General features: G+C 41.3%; 1 protein-coding gene and 1 long non-coding RNA gene across 2 annotated transcripts; both read right to left on the reverse strand.

Annotated features, from left to right (window-relative positions):
- Nucleotides 1–566: 566 nt before the first annotated feature.
- LOC136465055 (early nodulin-like protein 18) lies at nucleotides 567–2,450 on the reverse strand. Its single transcript, XM_066463946.1, has 2 exons — nucleotides 2,106–2,450; nucleotides 567–656 (listed from the first exon to the last, which is right to left on the reverse strand). Exons 1-2 carry the CDS (start codon nucleotides 2,448–2,450, stop codon nucleotides 567–569), a joined length of 435 nt encoding a protein of 144 aa, XP_066320043.1.
- Nucleotides 2,451–5,689: 3,239 nt separating this feature from the next.
- Nucleotides 5,690–6,167, reverse strand: LOC136462558 (uncharacterized). Its single transcript, XR_010760750.1, has 3 exons — nucleotides 6,078–6,167; nucleotides 5,902–5,994; nucleotides 5,690–5,820 (listed from the first exon to the last, which is right to left on the reverse strand). It is a non-coding gene; the product is annotated as an uncharacterized lncRNA (long non-coding RNA).
- Between the last annotated feature and the right edge of the window lie 12,890 nt (nucleotides 6,168–19,057).

Consider the following 19,057-nt stretch of genomic DNA (forward strand, 5'->3'; position numbering starts at 1 on the left):
CCAAGAAAGCATCGGTCTTGTCAATCCATTCAGCGGTCAACGAAGTCTGACTAGAGCGGTCCATGTACATCCACTCACGGTCATCCATCCTCTAGCATATCAGCGAGTAATATAAAAAATCACGTTGCATCTACACGTTCCTATACTATCTAATAGGTGAAGATAGGTACTAATCCCATCCGAGGATGTATAGATGGGGTTAGTTTCCATCTCTACTCCTATCCGAGATAGAATTTCGGCAGCACCTCCCCGCTGTTCTCCAAATACACGTCCTGGAAGGGAGATTGTGTATCTGGAGAACAACAGGGAGATGCTGCCAAAACTCTATCACAGATCGGAGTAGAGCATGGAAACTAACCGCATCTACACATCCTCGGGCTGTCCAAAAAACTTGGACAATTCAAAACAGATACGGTTATAGATATGCAAAGATCTGCATATTTCCAACCGTATCTCTTTCGAACGGGAGACGTCTAGCTAGGTTACGTGATAGTAGCACCTGGGATAACTTATGGTCATTTTCAATGCCCCATCACTGTTTTGAGTCTGACAAAGCTCAATATTTCTTATGCGAGCTCAACAACAAGAGCTGATGCTCCACCTCCACCGTTACAAACACCAGCAACCCCGGTCTTGCCACCCTTCTCCCTAAGAACCTGTTAAAAAAGAAAAGAAACAAGGACTATTGAGGAATGACCACCTAAATTTCATCTGAAAAGAAAATTAGTAGATTGATGAGTAAAATTCTGCAACAAACTCAAAATCACATATAGGAAGATCGATGTATTTGCAGGCAATTGGAAAAACCTACTACATTCGTAGATTGATGTTTAAATTCAGAATAAAGCAAACAAATATGTGAATACGAATGCTTAGACACTGTTGTCTCTCCGTAGATTATGTTGTTAACATATGTAAATACGTATGCTTAGACACAGTCTGTTTGTTTTGTAGCATATATGTAAGCACGTCCCTTTGTATTTAAATAACACTGAGATGACCTCCGTTCTGGGTTCTTATCACCCGGCAGCTAATGCAATATAAACCTATGCTGATCCTCCATGTATATCTACCTACCTATATTATTTACTTATATTGCAGTCTGTATATGCTTCATATTAGAAATCTTTTCTGTGCCCGTCTACGCGTGCGATGGCGTGCGCCCTATTACTTGTGAATGTTAAATGGAGCATGCATGCAGCAATTCAGCAATTGCATACAGCAACCACAGTGGTAGGGGACCTTCCACTTCACCTTTGCAGCTAGCTTCCCTGCCTGACAAACAGTTCCATTATACTATTTGTTTCATTGTTTGGTTCGAGCAACTGAAACACTGTACGTGCGCGTGGTCTTCCATGCCAGTGGCTGTGGCTGGGGAAGTAACAGACATTCTGATGCCCAGACCATCAGGAGATGGAAATGGCATGCACGCCTGAGTGATCAGGGTTCAGTGGCATGCAGACAGTGTGTCCCATGTTGTGTTATTGGCGCCTTGTTGCATGCATGATTTGATATGATTGGAATGACGATAGAGGTGTGGAGACTTTCATCATCGCATTTATCCACCAGCTAGTTCTGGGAATTCGCAGGGTGGTCAAACAAATTGAACCCCCATAATTTATAATTATAGATCGAGACCTGCTAGTACACGGAAGAATTTTGTATATATTGGCAAGGACATTTGTACTTGCAAAGCTTTTTCCAAGATTTGGTTCTCTGTAGGTGCAGCTCGTGTGGAGGAGGGTACCAGGCTCCAGGCAATAAGGTACTAGTAGTAATATTGTTTATTCTTGATGCTTGTGATTGATGATGAAAAGCAGCTAGCATTGTTTGTTAGTACTTGCATGCTAGTATATTATAGTATTATTAAGGCTACTGATTAAGGAAAAGGACCCAACTCCATTTTATAAGCTGGCCAACTAAAGTCAATCAACTTGCCAAGTGGATATGGCCTCTTAACACCGATCCTAAGTACCTCACACTGTACGTCCGTCTTAATTCAGAGCAAAGCAAACAGACTGCATGATAATCTTTGGAAGGAATCGAAGTTAGCAGGCATAATACATGTGCGCACAGCAGGAAGGGAAGAGAAGGGGTTGGCACACCTGGCTGTTCTCCTCACCGGCGAAGTGCGGCGACGTGGCAGGAACGGCGTCGGTGCGTTGCGGTGGCGGCGGCCTGGCGAGGTCGTCCGACGGCTTTGCAATCGTGGGCGGGGCGGGGCGCCGAGGGCGGGCGGCGCTGGGGGCGGGAAGCGACGGGGCAAGCGGCGCCGGGGCGGGCGGCGCCGGGGGCGGGGCAGCGATGCCGCGCTGGTGGCGGGGCGCGGTGGGGCTGGGGTTGGTGGCATGTGGTTGTGTGCGGGGGGCGAGGGTGAGGGCCGGGGATGCCAACCGGTGGGTTGTTTTTGAAGGAGTATGCCGAGTGCCAAGATCTGGGGCACTCGGCATTATTTTTTTTAATGTTTCATTACGGGCCGATACTGTGCAATGGGGCCGGTCGACGAATTTACCGAGTGTCCCCTGTATGACACTCGGCAACTGTTATTTTCGCCAAATGTCAGGTACAAAACACTCGGCAAAATAAATCGATATTTCATGTTCCGCCGTCCTCCTTCTTCATAGCGTGTTCTACTAAATTTGTTACGATGTAATTTAAAAATACCTTGTCAAATTCACTCAACAATGCATATTTGATTTTTCTACGAATATTAATCCATTATTTCATGCAGTTATAGCTTAAATTCAATAAATATCAATTAAAATTCTATAATTACAGTTAATAAATTAAAATTATCAAACGGATCTGAAAAATTACCAAAATTTGACGTGAACTAATCTATGTTGTCTATGGCCTATACAAAAAGTTTTGAAGTCAAACCCCGATTCTACCGTCACTTTGACTCCAAATCTTATCGGATCCTTCTAAACGCTACGATTCTTGTATGAAGATGCTTCTATTTGTAAAGGTCATACGTGACAAATTGAGCGAAACCTTCTTAATTTTTTTCATAGTCTCCACGTATGATATCAGGAGATCTTGACAAATCTCGTTATTTTCAGACTTCGTTTGCTTTTGTTTAGAATTTAAAAACCATTCGGCCTCACGTTCGTGTACGTGTTTCCTGAATAAAATGTTCAAAAATTCTTTTCATTTCCCGAGAAAGGTCCCAAAATGGACTCAATAACATGAATATGATTTCTCCACTCAATTTATTTCATTATTTGTATCACTTGCAGCTCAAATTTGACTTAAACCAAAAAATTCCTCTAAATTCAATAAATTACTTAAATATAGCAAACAGATGGAGAAATATACCAAATTTTAACATGAAGTACCACATGTTGTATGTGGAGAGTACAAAAAGTTTGGAGGGCAGGAGAGAAAAAAATTATTATTTTGCCGAGTGCCATTAAAAAACACTAGGCAAAAACATTAGTTTGCCGAGTGTAAACAAAAAACAGTCGACAAAAATAATAGTTTGCCAAGTGTCAAGGAAAAACACACAGCATACCTTGTCTTTGCCGAGTGTCTGTAACGGACACTCGGCAAAGTTTTAAACGCAGGGCGCGCGGCGCACCCAACGGCCGTCACATGGCCGCCGCACGCCCAGCGCATGTGCCTCTACTTTGCCGAGTGTCTGTGTTTGCCGAGTGTTTCTTTATATTTTGCCGAGTGCTATATGTTTGCCGAGTGTTTAATTGAAAACACTCGGTAAAGAGTATGTTTGCCGAGTGCCCGATGGAATGCACTCGGCAAATCTCAGGCACTTGGCAATTATACTGTTTCCGGTAGTGATAGCAGCTAATGCACATAAGCAGGTAACTTAGATAACTCGGAGTTCAGAGAAATAAGCAAGACCAGGTTCAATGCAGTAAGGACAGGTTTCATAAAAAAGCTTGTACTGTAACCATAAAGCTGCAACAGGGAAGGAGATATGATTCATAGTCTACCTTCTTTTTCTTCATAGGCTTGATTTTAATGATGCCACCGAAGAAACTTTCCTGACCACTTCATAGTCATCCTGCTCAATGATCAAAGATATATGACAAGCATGAGGACTTATTGTAAGTACTAAACTGACAAGAAAGTTTACTGCATGAGAACATCTGCAGTATGATACAGAAACTGGGGAGAACTAATTGTCACTGAACTGAAACAGAAAGCTTAACATACACAAGTTTAATTTACATGCAGTATGATACAACTAGATTCCAACTGCATGAAAGAAGCAGAAGAAAATGAACTTGAATTTGCCTAGGCAGATTTCTTAGGATAAATTCATAGGGGAGCATGATGACTCTGGCCTCATAAAAATTGCAAGAATAATGAGGAGCTCTGTACGGAGCTGAAGGTCCTAATCCAAACAAAGATTGAGTTAGATAATTCTCCTTGCACACTTGAAGTTAGTATGAGGATACTGCTGATGGGAAACATCTATGTAGCAGAAGTGGAACTCAACCCAAAAAATCCAGTGATGCACCAGAGATGCTAAGCTCGGACACTGAACTTTTCTTGGAGACACTTCAAAAGCCAAATTCACATATTTTGGAGAGCGTCCAAATTTACAACATCGTATTCATGTTATAGATCTACATATACGATGATTTAGTGAACCAGATAACAGGCATCAAGATATTAGGCTAAAACATGTTACTTCAATGTTCTAAGCTAGATTTGGAACGGGAGCACCAATTATCCATCTACAGAAGCCTAATTCTGCAATAATCAAATCTAACCACGACCAATACAAGTACTAATTTGCCACAACTACACATCCAGATCTGAGTGGGAGAGTGGATAGAGCAGCCGGTGGTGTGGGTTTTAGTGCTCAACCGGAAGGTGCTGCCCCTTCACGTCCGTGCGGGCTATAGTCAGAGCACCATCGTTGGCCTCCTCCACACCGGGGTTAGGGCACCGCGTCCGGCCTCCTTCGTGCCTCCAGTACACGAGAAAAGCTCGAGAAACACACGTTGTCCTACTGATTTGACGATTTGAAATAAGCCGAAGGGGAAGAAAGAAGCCGCCATGCCTCACTACTATAGAATGTTACTGTAGGGGTGGCTCTAGAGCCTCTGTAGGGGCGGCTACGCCAGCCGCCCTTCTCAAGGTGTTCCTACAGAGGGTGCCTCTATAGGGGCGGTTTCCTGACCGCCCCTGCAGTGCCCTCTGTAGGGGCGGCTGGTGTTTTCAGCCGCCCCTACAGTGCCATCTATAAGGGCGGCTGGTAATATCAGCCACCCCTGTAGTGGACTTCTGTAAGGGCGACTGTATCACCAGCCACTCCTGCTGTGTGTATTTGTAAGGGCGGTTCAATCAAGAACCGCCCCTACAGTGGATTTTCCAGCAAAAAAAAATAATTCAAATTCAAATCTGACCACATATATATATATATATAATTCAAATTCGAATCTGACCAGCACAAATATACGTATATACATCCACAAACACAAGACCATCATCACAAATCATAATTCACAAAAGTCCATCATTCCAACATAGTCCATTATGAAGTCCATCATTATAACATAGTACATTAAGATATCCACAAGTCCACATGTAAAACAAAGTCCAAACCATTCCAAAGTCTAATCCAAATCATACCACAAGTCCACATTGTCATCAACGGCCTAGGGCTAACCTATCAGTCTCCCGAAGGTGTTGGTACAGAGGATTACTACCTAAGTCGAAAAGAAGATGATGGTAAGTGCCTTTATGATATACAATCTGGTCCATTATAAAGTTGCAAAGGTCGCCGACCATCTCTAAGAGCTCGTCATCCTTGTATGGGTTCCTTCTCGTGTCTTTATCTTTCTCCAACTACAAGAGAACATGTTTAGGTTTACTATATCACAACATATGCGAACTTTTCATACTATGAGCGAAGAGGTTCAAACTTACCAGATTGGGGTTTCTGTTGTAGCCACCGATGGTACTCATCATAATACATGTGTAGTATCCACAATGTAGACTCCCAGGCTTCTGCTTGGGGCACTGTGTGTTTTGCATATGGAGATGTTAAGTAATGCTATTGACAGACACGTAATATATGAAGTACCAAAGTAAATGACACTTACCGCACATAGAGTTTTGACATACAACTTTTCCTTCCTATTTGGATGATGCCTCCCCTTATGTTCCTGGACATAGTGCCTGAATGCCCTGTTCCAATGATTTTAGCAAATGCAACTTGTTAGTATCCCACATTGAACCTTACAAGTATGTATACAAACATAGTAGCTAAAATAAGGATTGTCAATATGTATACGTCTTGACAATCGTTATGAAGTCTTTGTATGTCTCGACTAGGAAATCCGCTGAATCAAAGACCCATGCCATGCTATGTGAGAGCCAGACGCCTATGCAAATCCATTGATCGCTGCATGAATTTAGTCATAGAAGGAACACATAAGCTCTTTTGCATCGAACAAAGTAATTTGAACAAAGCTAAGTATACAATCGAACTTACTTGAAGTGGTATGGTATCCATATATTATCATGTTGTTGAAGATTTTTAAAACATAGGGCAATGTATGTCGCAACCTTGAGGGACTCTTCCAATATTTTCTTATTCCTGATGTCCTCTTTCTTCTTAAGTGTCTTCCAACTCCTAGTTCTTTGCAATCTAGTTTCCACTCTTTAGGGTAATTAAAATTTGTTGATGCTATAGGTGAAGGGTCTATATACCCGTGTTTTAGAGCTGGCCTCTTTTTCACAAAGTCCGCTTGCATTCTACAAATCACGGCGCGGGTTAGTTACAACAAAATTAAAAGATTATATTCATATCATATCGAGAGGGCAAGGACTTACAGGCACCATATGTGAATCAGATTCATTTCCATTCGTCCGAGGTGGAAGCATGCCTAGATATCCTTAAACTCAACGGCAATTTGCCCACCTGGGGCTCCAAATGTGCCGGCAGGGATCCATGCTTGTAAGATTTCTAGTTCTGTTATCTGAGCACATAAGTACCAATCGTGGAACTTTCTCATTCCACGTGGCAAGCACTGTATGACTCGGATTGGTAGGAAGTTCTTGCCTTTTTCATATTTATCCAGGCAATCATTTGACCATTTGAGGTTATCAACAGCTAGATACTTGTTAAACCCTTTGTGCAGTTTGCTAGTGGTGCCCTCCTCAGTGGTGCCCTCCTCAGAAGCTGGTGCTCTGAATTCTTTTACTTGGTTCTTAGGCTTGAACTAGTCATGAGCCATCCACTTGTGCACCGACAAGACGTCATTAATGCCCACATATGATGGCCTTATCTTGATTGGGATTTTATTTCGAGCTTCCCATTCAGGCACGTCCTTGTCAAGTTGTGCATCACCTGCTCTAGGGGCCACTTGTTCTTCACGTATCGGCTGTTCACGAGGCAATTGCTGTTCATGAGACACTTGTTGTTCATGTATCGGCTGCGCTTGTTGATAAGGATGTTGCATCTCATCATGCCTTTGCTCGGTACGAGCTGGAGAAGGACGTGGCATGTCATCATGCCCATGCTCGATACGAGGTGGAGAAGGATGTGGCATGTCATCATGCCCTTGCTCAGTACGAGGTGGAGAAGTTTCTAGCATGTGGTGGTCATGGTCATGGGCCGGTGAGTATACCTCCTCGTCCTCAACGGGTCGCTCTAGAGGATGAACTTCAGTCGGAGTTAGCGAAGACTCGGTCAATACAATGTCCCGTCTGTGCTAGAGGATGAACTGGTTCATGACGTCTCCGAGTAACACGAGCCCCTTGGGAGTAGGGTGTTCTATCTTCCAAGTCATGAACTCGGGCTTCACAATATGCACCTCGACCTGAGTGTAGTCCTGCGGGATGTCCCTATTGTGCCACGTGCCGCTCGGAGGATGTGCCACGCCCGTTGCCACCTCAATGATCACGTTTTGCCTGCCCATCGGAACCACCAATTTGCAACTAGTTGGCGCCTGTATGCGATCGACGGGGGTTCCGATTGCATTGGAACCTTGACTGCTGGGAACATCCGGAGGGCTGCCAACTACCGCCAGTTCTCTGGGCCGCCCCATTGGTGTCTGTGGCTCCATCGTAGACAGTCCTTTCTCCACCAACATCTTTTCAACTAGAGCCTTCACTTGGCGCTCAAGATTAGACTCTCGGTCTCTGCCATGTTTCTTGTACATGTGCCTCTCCTCTACGAATCCGTGCTTCTAGGACATCCTCTTCCATAGCCCCCTGGTGCGTCCTGTGTGCTCGGGGTTTCCCAAGGCAACGGTAAGCTCGTCCCTCTCTCTAGAAGGGTTGAATGCGCCCTTCTCCTTATCTTCAGCAAGTTTCAGTATTTTTGATACTACCTCTCCGGTCTCCGGCTTAGCAAACTTGAGGCTACTACCGGATGAATCGACACTCCTCGTGTATATCCACTATTTAAGGCGTGGCTTCAACTTTGGCACTTCCGTATTCCCGGTAGCTTCAGCCTCTGCGTCCATCTTCCTAAAGACCTCTTGCTTGCCAGCGTAGCCACCGGGGCCTAGACGAGGGTAGTGTTGGTTCTTCTTCGCCTGCTCGCTGTTATGGGCACTGAGGGACAATGATGCCTCTAAAGTCTTCTCAGCCACGAGCTCCTCCCATTGACTAGGAGTTATGTTGCCATACTCGTGGAAAGGAGTTAACTTTTGTTGGATAAAGTTCTTGTTCAGCTCTGATCGCCAACATCGGAAGCTCTGCCCCATTATCTTAAAAGCATTTTGTTGTACCAACTCGTGCATTCCCTCTGGAAACCTGAAGTTCTGCTTCAGCTTCTCCCATAGGTCTACCTTTTGGCTCATAGGTACAAGATTCCAGCTACGGATAGCTGGGTTCAACTTATCTCTAACTACAAACCCGATGTGATTACGGAATTTCACCCTGTATGTATATGGCTCAAGGATCTGCCCATCTGGTCCGACCTCCATTATCACATAGCATGCCTTGTCGTGATATTGGTTTGGCTTTCTAATCCCCCCTCGTTTCCTCTTTGGCTGGGCAGTCTCAGTCGTGGTTGTGTCCTGAGGTTGTGGAGCGGAGGCCTCATTGTGAGTACCTATGGCTCCTTCCTCTGATCTCCTTTGCCCCGCTACGTATTGTCCGGCAAGACGAGCCGGAGGCCGACGTCGTCTTTTCAGAGGTTGAGTAGGGATGACCTGTGTATCCGGCAGGTCAAAAGTGTTAGCAGAGGTAACATAAAGCCATAGCATTAGCCAAATTTACAAGCTACTAAGGCTTTATCCGTACCTCGTCGTTTGGATCAAAATCCTTGTCCAACTCGTCCTCCATTGGCCTCCGTCTGGGTTCTTGTGGGAAAGGATCCTCGGGACTTACATATCCCCCTGATGAGGTGTCGTCATCATCATCCCCTTCTTCGCCTTGGGCATCCTCTCCGCCTTCTCTTCCCTGGGCTCCCCCCACTGGATCATCATCATCGACAAGGTCCTCCTGAGTAAGCATCACTTCTAGACCCTTTTCTAACTCATTATCGAACTGCTCTTGAGTAAGCTGGTCATCTAGTTCTTGCTCTCCATGGGATGGCTGCTCATCATTCACGGGGCATCAGGATGCGCTCTTTGATGTTCGCGACATTTCGTGCCTTGTTCTAAGAGATGCAAGAAAAAAACTAGTATAAGTAGTAGTACTAGTGGTAGAAGTAGTAGTACAAGTAGTAGTACTAGTAGTAGTAGTACTAGTAGTAGTAGTACTACTTGTAGTAGTACTAGTAGTAGTAGTAGTACTTGTAGTAGTACTAGTAGTAGTAGCAGTAGCAGCACTTGGTGAAGAGACAGAGATGCTTGTCACAAGGGACCTTAATCTCACCCACTCACAATATATGCCACTGACACATTCCAGCACACACAGTTAAGAATACGCATGTACTATACGTGTACTGCCATGCATGGAATAATAACTACAAACGAGGTGCGCCCACTGCAGCTCTACTGCATGCGTCCATCTTATGATGCGTATATGGACACCTTCAGGAAAGCCAGGCGCAATCATTCTGTAAGCAGTAAGTACGTAGTCACACTATCTAATCTGGGCTCCAGTTGGGACCAAATTAGAGATAACTATATTTACTGGATCGCAGAATAGTTGATGACAACATAGTTACATAAGGAAAATCTATAGAGCAAACCACATCTATATTCAGAACACACACCAGCATCTTGTCAATACATTATAACTTTTAAAACAAAGACCGGTTGAGATCTAACTGAACCCCTGCATGCATCTACTATCCATCCAATGAAAGAGGTGTTTGTGGATTACAGAAACAACAAATTAGATGACAAGTTAACGATAATATTGGGGAGATCTATAGGTCAAATCCACAGGTACAGTCACAACACCAACATTTAAGCTTTAAGTTTTCTGTCATATATCAGGTCAAGTCTATACAGTGTCGCTACAAGAAAACCTCTTCAGGTCTAATTGTAATTGGACCTCTACATCACTTATATCTAATATCCATCCAATTTAGAGGTGTTTAGGTCACAGAAACAGCAATTGGGAAGGGCTGTTCAGGGTTCTGAGAGCAAGGGGTTTCAGTGAAACTTGGATAGGCTGGATGCATGACATCTTAGCTTCTTCCAAGTCGGCAGTCCTAGTTAATGGCTGTCCGGATCCATGGATCATGTGCAAGAGTGGTCTGCTGAAACACCTTGCACAGTTCTGCAGTATGCCGATGACACGCTCATCGTGCTAAAGGGGGAAACTCAAGGGGTGGCGGCTCTAATTTTACCAGCTTGTTTCCCAAATTATAGTGTTACACTGAGTATTTGCCGAATAAAAAATCTAACATGTAGTATACTAAGGATTCATCATTGGTCAAATATGCAAAGTAAAAAAAATGGAGAAATACGATTGTAGGTCAGTTCCCAGGCACAGGTTTGGTTAAATGATGAAACAAAAGCATTTCTAAATCTAAAAAATATAAGCTGTGAATGTGATCGCTTGTGCTACACTGCTACTTTGGCTGTGGCTGCAGTAGTTGCTGCTGATAGTCTGCTACTGCTCAGCAGCTTACATGTGTGCAGTGACAGCTACAGCCCAAATAGCACATCCGAGCAGGCTAACATTTAAATAACTCATTTAGTCCTTACATTTGAGGAAACCAACTTTTACAGTAACTATGGGTTATGAAACAATGGAACTCACGTGAGATAGTTTGACACACTTTTGCTGCACCCAGAAATAAGCTTGAAGGCTTCCAATGCACAAGCAGCAGATATAATTGCATTCGTTGAAGCAATGGCTGGGATTATATTTTTTACAACACCCTGAAATTCACAAAACATTAGCCAGTACTACATATGTCAGTGTCCTAAGAATAGACTTTTCAAGTAGAAAGTTATGTGTCACATCAAAAGCTGAATTCCACTGTCAAACTAATGGAGAATTTGAACCAGTAGGCATATCAACTAAACACAGAAGAAAACTGACAAGAGTATAACACTAACAAAATAAAGATTATGATTCACTAACAAAATAAAGATTATGATTGTCCGAACCAGGTAAACTACGCACTAGGTAAACTAAAACAAAGGTAAACTACGCACCAGGTAAAACATGTAGAAAAATAAATCTTTTTTGTGCACAAAGCAACAAATAAGCATATATGCAATGGCACTAAAACCAAAGATAAACTGTTAAACAGGAGAGATTATCCGAACCAGGGTAGATGGTAGAGTATATGCAGTTAACCAGTTACCATATTGTAAGACAAATATTTAAAACATAAGTCATTCCATTACTTAACGGAACTTAGAGAAGATATACCCCAAATTTAGAACCATTCTTATACTGACCTAGCTTTTATATGACTCAAGCTCCATAGAAGATGAGCTATTCAGCAGTCCATTTTTCTTAAATACGCAGGCCCAAATTGGTCCTCTTAGAACATAAAAATTAAATAGAATAGGGTTGGATTGTTTAACATATTTACATGCAAAAGAGATTTAATGCCATAAATTATGACTCCAGGGAAAAACTCAAGTTGGTGCACTAGAATTCATCTATTGTTGCAAAATATCATAAATTTGAAGGTCTTTAAGAATGTATTCTGGAAGGTATTAGTGGCCAAAGGTATGCATCAAAGACCTTGCAAAGTCAAATGTTACAAGTTTTTGTGACTGGAGGTAATATCTAAATAACTGTACTGATAAATAGCTGGACTGTGGTTATAGCTGAGTGATAGTGTGGTACTACATTTCCCTGCATTTTATATTGATAAGCAGGCGGTGTTTCTGCTATGCTCACTAAAACATGTATTATTTACTCATCAGTTTAACATACCATGCACTCTACAGTACTATGGGTGCTGAATGCCCTGGTAGTCTCATCTTTTTTTTCTTGTCTAATGCTAGCTGATCACCACCTCTCTTGGTGACAGGATAATGCTATGCTCACTAAAAGTTTCTTGAGGAAAATCCAGACTGGAACGACAAAGTTGTTCTACTGCAGATTGCTGTGCCAACAAGAACTGACCAGATCCCAATCATCAGTACTACTACTTTCTACCTCGGAATCCACATATAAAGTTTGCAAGATCCATCCAGAATACTACTAACCATCCAGAATATAAAGTTTACACATATAAAGTTTTCTTGGTGTTTCAACGCTGCCGAGAGGTTCAAGAACACTACTAACCATAGAATCCATGCAGAACAAAAGGAAGGAAGGGTCAGTACCTGGTCGACGCAATCCCACCACCGGAAGTCCGCCTCGAACCGGTTGCGCAAGACGTTGTAGAGCAACGTCGGGTAGCCAGAGACGGTGTTGACGACGCTCCGGATCTGGGCGAGCGGAGAGGGAGAGGGAGGGGGCCGACCGCCGGAGACTCGTCGGGAGCCTGCGGTCCTCGCCTCCTCGGTGCGGCGGGAACCCTAGCCTCCTCGCTCCGGATCTGGGCGAGCGGAGAGGGAGAGGGAGGGGGCCGGCCACCGGAGACGCGTCGGGAGCCTGCGGTCCTCGCCTTCCTCGCCTTCCTCGGTGCCTTCGTGCCGCGGGAACCCTAGCCGCCGAGGAATTGGGCAGCCTGACGGCGTCTATAGGAGATTTCGCCCAACACTTAACGGGTGGCCACAGCAACGGTCACAGATATACCTCAGAGCACTGTAGGGGCGGCTGGGGTTATAAGCCGCCCCTATAGAGAAACTGTAGGGGCGGCTGAGGTTATAAGCCGCCCCTACAGAGAAATTGTAGGGGCGGCTCAGGTTATAAACCGCCCCTACAGTTGAATTTTTTTTCAAAAATCTAAATCAAAATGAATTTTTGAAATGTAAATAATAAATAAACAGTACAAAATTTTATAATTATTTTTTTATATATATATTTACATATCCAATAACTAAGACAACTACAACAGTTTAAAATTGAAAAATTGAACCTTTAAAAATGGGGAAAAAATTAAATTTTAAAAAATTAAAATCAATACTACTAAAATAATTTGAACCTTTTAAATTTGAAATTTGAAAAATGACAAGTTCGAACCAAAATTTGAGACCCAAAATGATTTCAACATAAAAAGTGATGAATACCAAAGTTGTTCAGCTCATTAATATCTACAACTTTTATTTTGGTTATCTTGTCATTTGACAAAATTTGAACCTTTCAAATTTGAAATTTGAAAAAAATGACAAGTTCGAACCAAAATTTGAGACCCAAAATGATTTCAACATAAAAAGTGATGAATACCAAAGTTGTTCAACTCATTAATATCTACAACTTTTATTTTGGTCAACTTGTCATTTGACAAAATTTGAACCTTTCAAATTTGAAATTTGAAAAAATGACAAGTTCGAACCAAAATTTGAGACCCAAAATGATTTCAACATAAAAAGTGATGAATACTAAAGTTGTTCAACTCATTAATATGTACAACTTTTATTTTAGTCATCTTGTCATTTGACAAAATTCGAACCTTTCAAATTTGAAATTTTGAAAAACGATAAGTTCGAACCAAAATTTTAGACCCAAAATGATTTCAACATAAAAAGTGATTAATACCAAAGTTGTTCAACTCATGAATATCTACAACTTTTATTTTGGTCATTTTTTCATTTGACAAATTCTTAGCATACATTGTTCATTAATCTTACACATGTCTCATATAGTTTATAAAACCTTTTGAGAGATGTGTCACATTTGTGAACAATGTCATTACCACTTTATCATATGAAGAAATAACCAATACAAAAGTTGTAGATCTTGATGAGTTATTCAACTTTGGTATTTATCACCTTTTCAGCTGAAATCATTTGGGGTACCAAAATCTTGTCTGAATTGCATTTTTTTAAAATTCAAAATTTAAATTGCTCAAACTTTTTCATATGTATATATTGACAAAACCAACAAAATAAATTGATAGAGAATGATTTTAGAAAATTTTAGGAAAAAAAATCATCAGATTTAGAGTTAGTATGAGGAAGAAAAACTAGTTACAAAGTTGACCCACAGATTAAAAAAAAGAAATCACACTGTTCACTATGATCATGTAAGGATCATCTAGAGCAGTGTGATTTTTCTCTTTTTAATCTGTGGGTAAACTTTGTAACTAGTTGTTATCTCTCATACTAACTCCAAATGTGATGGTTTCTTTTCCTTAAGATTTCTAAAATCATGCTTCAGCATTTAAGTTTGATCAAACTTGGATGTGACAATGTTTTACACATTTTAAAATTTGAAATTTGACAAGTTCAAACTAAATTTTCAAACCCTAAATGATTTCAAATGTAAAAGTGATGAATACAAAAGTTATTCAACTCATCAAGATCTACAACTTTTATTTTGCTTATCTTGTCATTTGACAAAATTTAAACCTTTCAAATTTGAAATTTTAAAAAACGACAAGTTCGAACCAAAATTTGAGACCCAAAATGATTTCAACATAAAAGTGATGAATACCAAAGTTGTTCAACTCATTAATATCTACAACTTTTATTTTGGTCAACTTGTCATTTGACAAAATTTGAACCTTTCAAATTTGAAATTTGAAAAAATGACAAGTTCGAACCAAAATTTAAGACCCAAAATGATTTCAACATAAAAAGTGATGAATACTAAAGTTGTTCAACTCATTAATATGTACACCTTTTATTTTAGTTATCTTGTCATTTAACAAAATTCGAACCTTTTAAATTTGAAATTTTGAAAAACGATAAGTTCGAACCAAAATTTTAGACCCAAAATGATTTCAACATAAAAAGTGATGAATACCAAAGTTGTTCAACTCATGAATATCTACAACTTTTATTTTGGTTATTTTTTCATTTGACAAATTCTTAGCATACATTGTTCATTAATCTTACACATGTCTCATATAGTTTATAAACCTTATGAGAGATGTGTCACATTTATGAACAATGTCATTACCACTTTATCATATGAAGAAATGACCAATACAAAAGTTGTAGATCTTGATGAGTTATTCAACTTTGGTATTTATCACTTTTTCAGCTGAAATCATTTGGGGTACCAAAATCTTGTCTGAAGTTGCATTTTTTTAAAATTCAAAATTTAAATTGCTCAAACTTTTCATATGTATATATTGACAAAACCAACAAAATAAATTGATAGAGAATGATTTTAGAAAATTTTAGGAAAAAAAATCATCAGATTTAGAGTTAGTATGAGGAAGAAAAACTAGTTACAAAGTTGATCCACAGATTAAAAAAAAGAAATCACACTGTTCACTATGATCATGTAAGGATCATCTAGAACAGTGTGATTTTTCTCTTTTTAATCTGTGGATAAACTTTATAACTAGTTGTTATCTCTCATACTAACTCCAAATATGATGGTTTCTTTTCCTAAAAATTTCTAAAATCATGCTTCAGCATTTAAGTTTGATCAAACTTGGATGTGACAATGTTTTACACATTTTAAAATTTGAAATTTGACAAGTTCAAACCAAATTTTCAAACCCTAAATGATTTCAGATGTAAAAGTGATGAATACAGAAGTTGTTCAACTCATCAAGATCTACAACTTTTATTTTGGTTATCTTGTCATTTGACAAAATTTGAACCTTTCAAATTTGAAATTTTAAAAAACGACAAGTTCGAACCAAAATTTGAGACCCAAATTGATTTCAACATAAAAAGTGATGAATACCAAAGTTGTTCAACTCATTAATATCTACAATTTTTATTTTAGTCATCTTGTCATTTGACAAAATTTGAACCTTTCAAATTTGAAATTTAAAAAAATGACAAGTTCGAACCAAAATTTGGACCCCCAAATCATTTCAACTGAAAAAGTAATAAATACCAAAGTTGAATAACTCATGGAGATCTACAACTTTTATTTTGGTAATTTCATAATTTGTTAAATTCTTAGTACACATTGTTCACACAAACATACATGAATGTAGTCTCACACACACATACATGAATGTTGTCTCACACACATACATAAATGTAGTCTCACACACACATACATGAATGTAGTCTTACGAACACTGACACACTTACATAAACTAGCTAGCCCACCGTGACAACTTTCCCCTTGACACCTTTTCGTTCCCATGGCAATACATCTTTGGGCAGGTTCTTTTCCACAGCCTCGATCTTCTTATAAAAGTCTGTGAATAGCGGCATCTCATCACACTTATTGTAAGCTTCAACATCGTCCACGCCATCAACTCCGATGATATGTTGTTTTCCAGAGGCCACCACGTGCTTTGTCTTCTTCTTTGGGGGGAGGTTACTTTGCGGGTCAGGCATATAGAAGACTTACGCGACTCGTTCAGCGAGCACCCAAGGGTCATCCTGGTAGCCTACATTCTGGAGGTCGACGACTCTCTGTTCGATCTCATTTAATTGATGTTGCTTGATCCAGCGGCATCGAAACAGGGCCACCTTTATATCCCTTCCATAGTCAAGTTCCCATATATCTTCAATTATGCCAAAGTACAGCACCTTTCGCCCCACTCCGTCGAGAGCCTCTATTCGGATGCCACTGTTCTGATTCACAGATTTCCTATCCTTTGTGTCGTATAGTTTGTGTACCCATTGATGTCATAAGCATTCCAAGACGTCACCTATTTCGATGGCCCAGCCGCCAACCGACTAATGGTAATAAAATCTATGGTTTCTCCAGGCTGTATGTTCTGGTCCTTCAACCATGATGTTAGGCGTTGCTTATGCTGTTTCATGACCCAATCATCTAAACGGCCATTCCTCTCGGCCATATTGATAGCCATATGTTCATCAATGTACGGTTGCATCACTGCCATACTCTGCAAGACACTGTAATGCACCTGACTCACCTCTCTGTAATCATTGTCGAGGAACACTTTCCTACCACTTGTGCCCTTCCCAGCTAGCCTTCCCTTGTGACGAGAATTAGGATTACCAATCCCTCTTTGTACTTTTAGCCACTCTTGGCAGCACTCGACGACTTCTTCGGAATTGTAACCCTCTATCATGGAGCCCTCTGGGTGTGTTCGGTTATGCATGTATCGGCTTAGAACCGACATGAACCGCTCATAGGACCACATTTCATGCAAGAAGCTAGGGCCCAGCGCATTGATCTGATGAACCAGGTGAATCATGAGATGTACCATTATATCAAAAAAAGCGGGAGGTAAACACATCTCTAGCTGGTTCTGGGTCTCCACCATGAATTCATGTAGGTCACTCAGCTCTTGCCTTCGAATCTTCTTCTATGAGATCTTCGAAAAGAAGTAGCACATGCGGGTGATGGCCATCTTTAGGAACTCTGGCTTTATAGCCCTGATTGCAATTGGTAGGAACACTGTCAGCATCACATGACAATCGTGAGCCTTGCAGTATGTTAATGATAGGTCCTTCATCGACACTAGCTTCTTTGGGGTCACCGAAAACCCAGTCGGCACTCTGACCCCCCCTAAGGAAATTGCATATAGCTCTCCTCTCGTCTAGGGTTAGGTTGAAGCTAGCCGCGGGAAGACTATACTTGCCATTATCTTGCTGTACCGGCCAAAGCTCCCGCATCACGTTCAGTTGCATCATGTCTTTCCGTGATCTGAGACCATCCTTTGACTTGCCCGTGTCCATCAAGGTAGCCATGAGACTCTCAAAGACATTCTTCTGCACGTGCATCGCATCAATGGCATGGGGGACCTCCAAGTCTAGCCAATAAGGCAGGTACTGAAAGAAGACCGATTGCTTCTTGAATGGTACGCCTTTGATGGGAGGTGTGCTTCTATCTCTAATCGTTCCATCTGGATTCTTCTTTCCATAGACGACGTGTATGTTTTGGACCATTCTGAACACATGTTCTCCATTACGACGTCTCTCTGGAGGGGGTTCATCCTCTGGGATGTTGTCATAGTATCTTAGGTACAATTTGCCTTGGTACTTGTGACCTGTCTTTAAGAAGTGCCGGTTCCTTATGTAAACTATCTTCCTGGATCCATCTAGGAACACCCATTTAGTACCATCCAAACAGACTAAGCATCCAATCTTGCCTTTGAACTATCCAGACAGGGCAAACAACGCGGGGTAATCATTGATAGTAACAAATATTATTGCTTTGCATATAAAGTCCTCCCGCCGGAACGCATCGTACATCGGCTCCCCATACCTCCATAGCCTCTCCATTTCTTGCATCAGAGGCTTCAAGAACACGTCTATATCAATGCCTGGTTGTTTAGGGCTGGAGATAAGAATGGTGAGGAGAAGGTACTTCCTCTTCTGACACAAATATGTTGGGAGGTTGTACATGGTCAATATGACTGGCCATGTGCTATGGTCGGTCATCCTCTCATTGAAGGGATTCATTCCATCGGTGCTCAAGCCGAACCGTACATTCCGTGGGTCATCACTGAATTCTGCTTTGTACTTGGCATCGAACGATTGCCACTGGCTACAATCGGCCGGGTGTGCGATCGTATCATCATCCACCTTGTGCTCATCATCCCACCATGTCATCAGTGCGTCTTCCTTAGGGTTTAGGAACATACACCTCAAGCGGTCGGTCACTGGCAAGTACCACATAACTAGGGCAGGAATTCTTCTCTTATTTGCATCGTTGCCTAATGGAGTTTCCTCTAGAGGTTGAGATTCTTGCACCACCTTCTTCC

This window comes from Miscanthus floridulus, chromosome 7, assembly GCF_019320115.1.
Source record: "Miscanthus floridulus cultivar M001 chromosome 7, ASM1932011v1, whole genome shotgun sequence".
Taxonomy (NCBI): Eukaryota; Viridiplantae; Streptophyta; class Magnoliopsida; order Poales; family Poaceae; genus Miscanthus; species Miscanthus floridulus.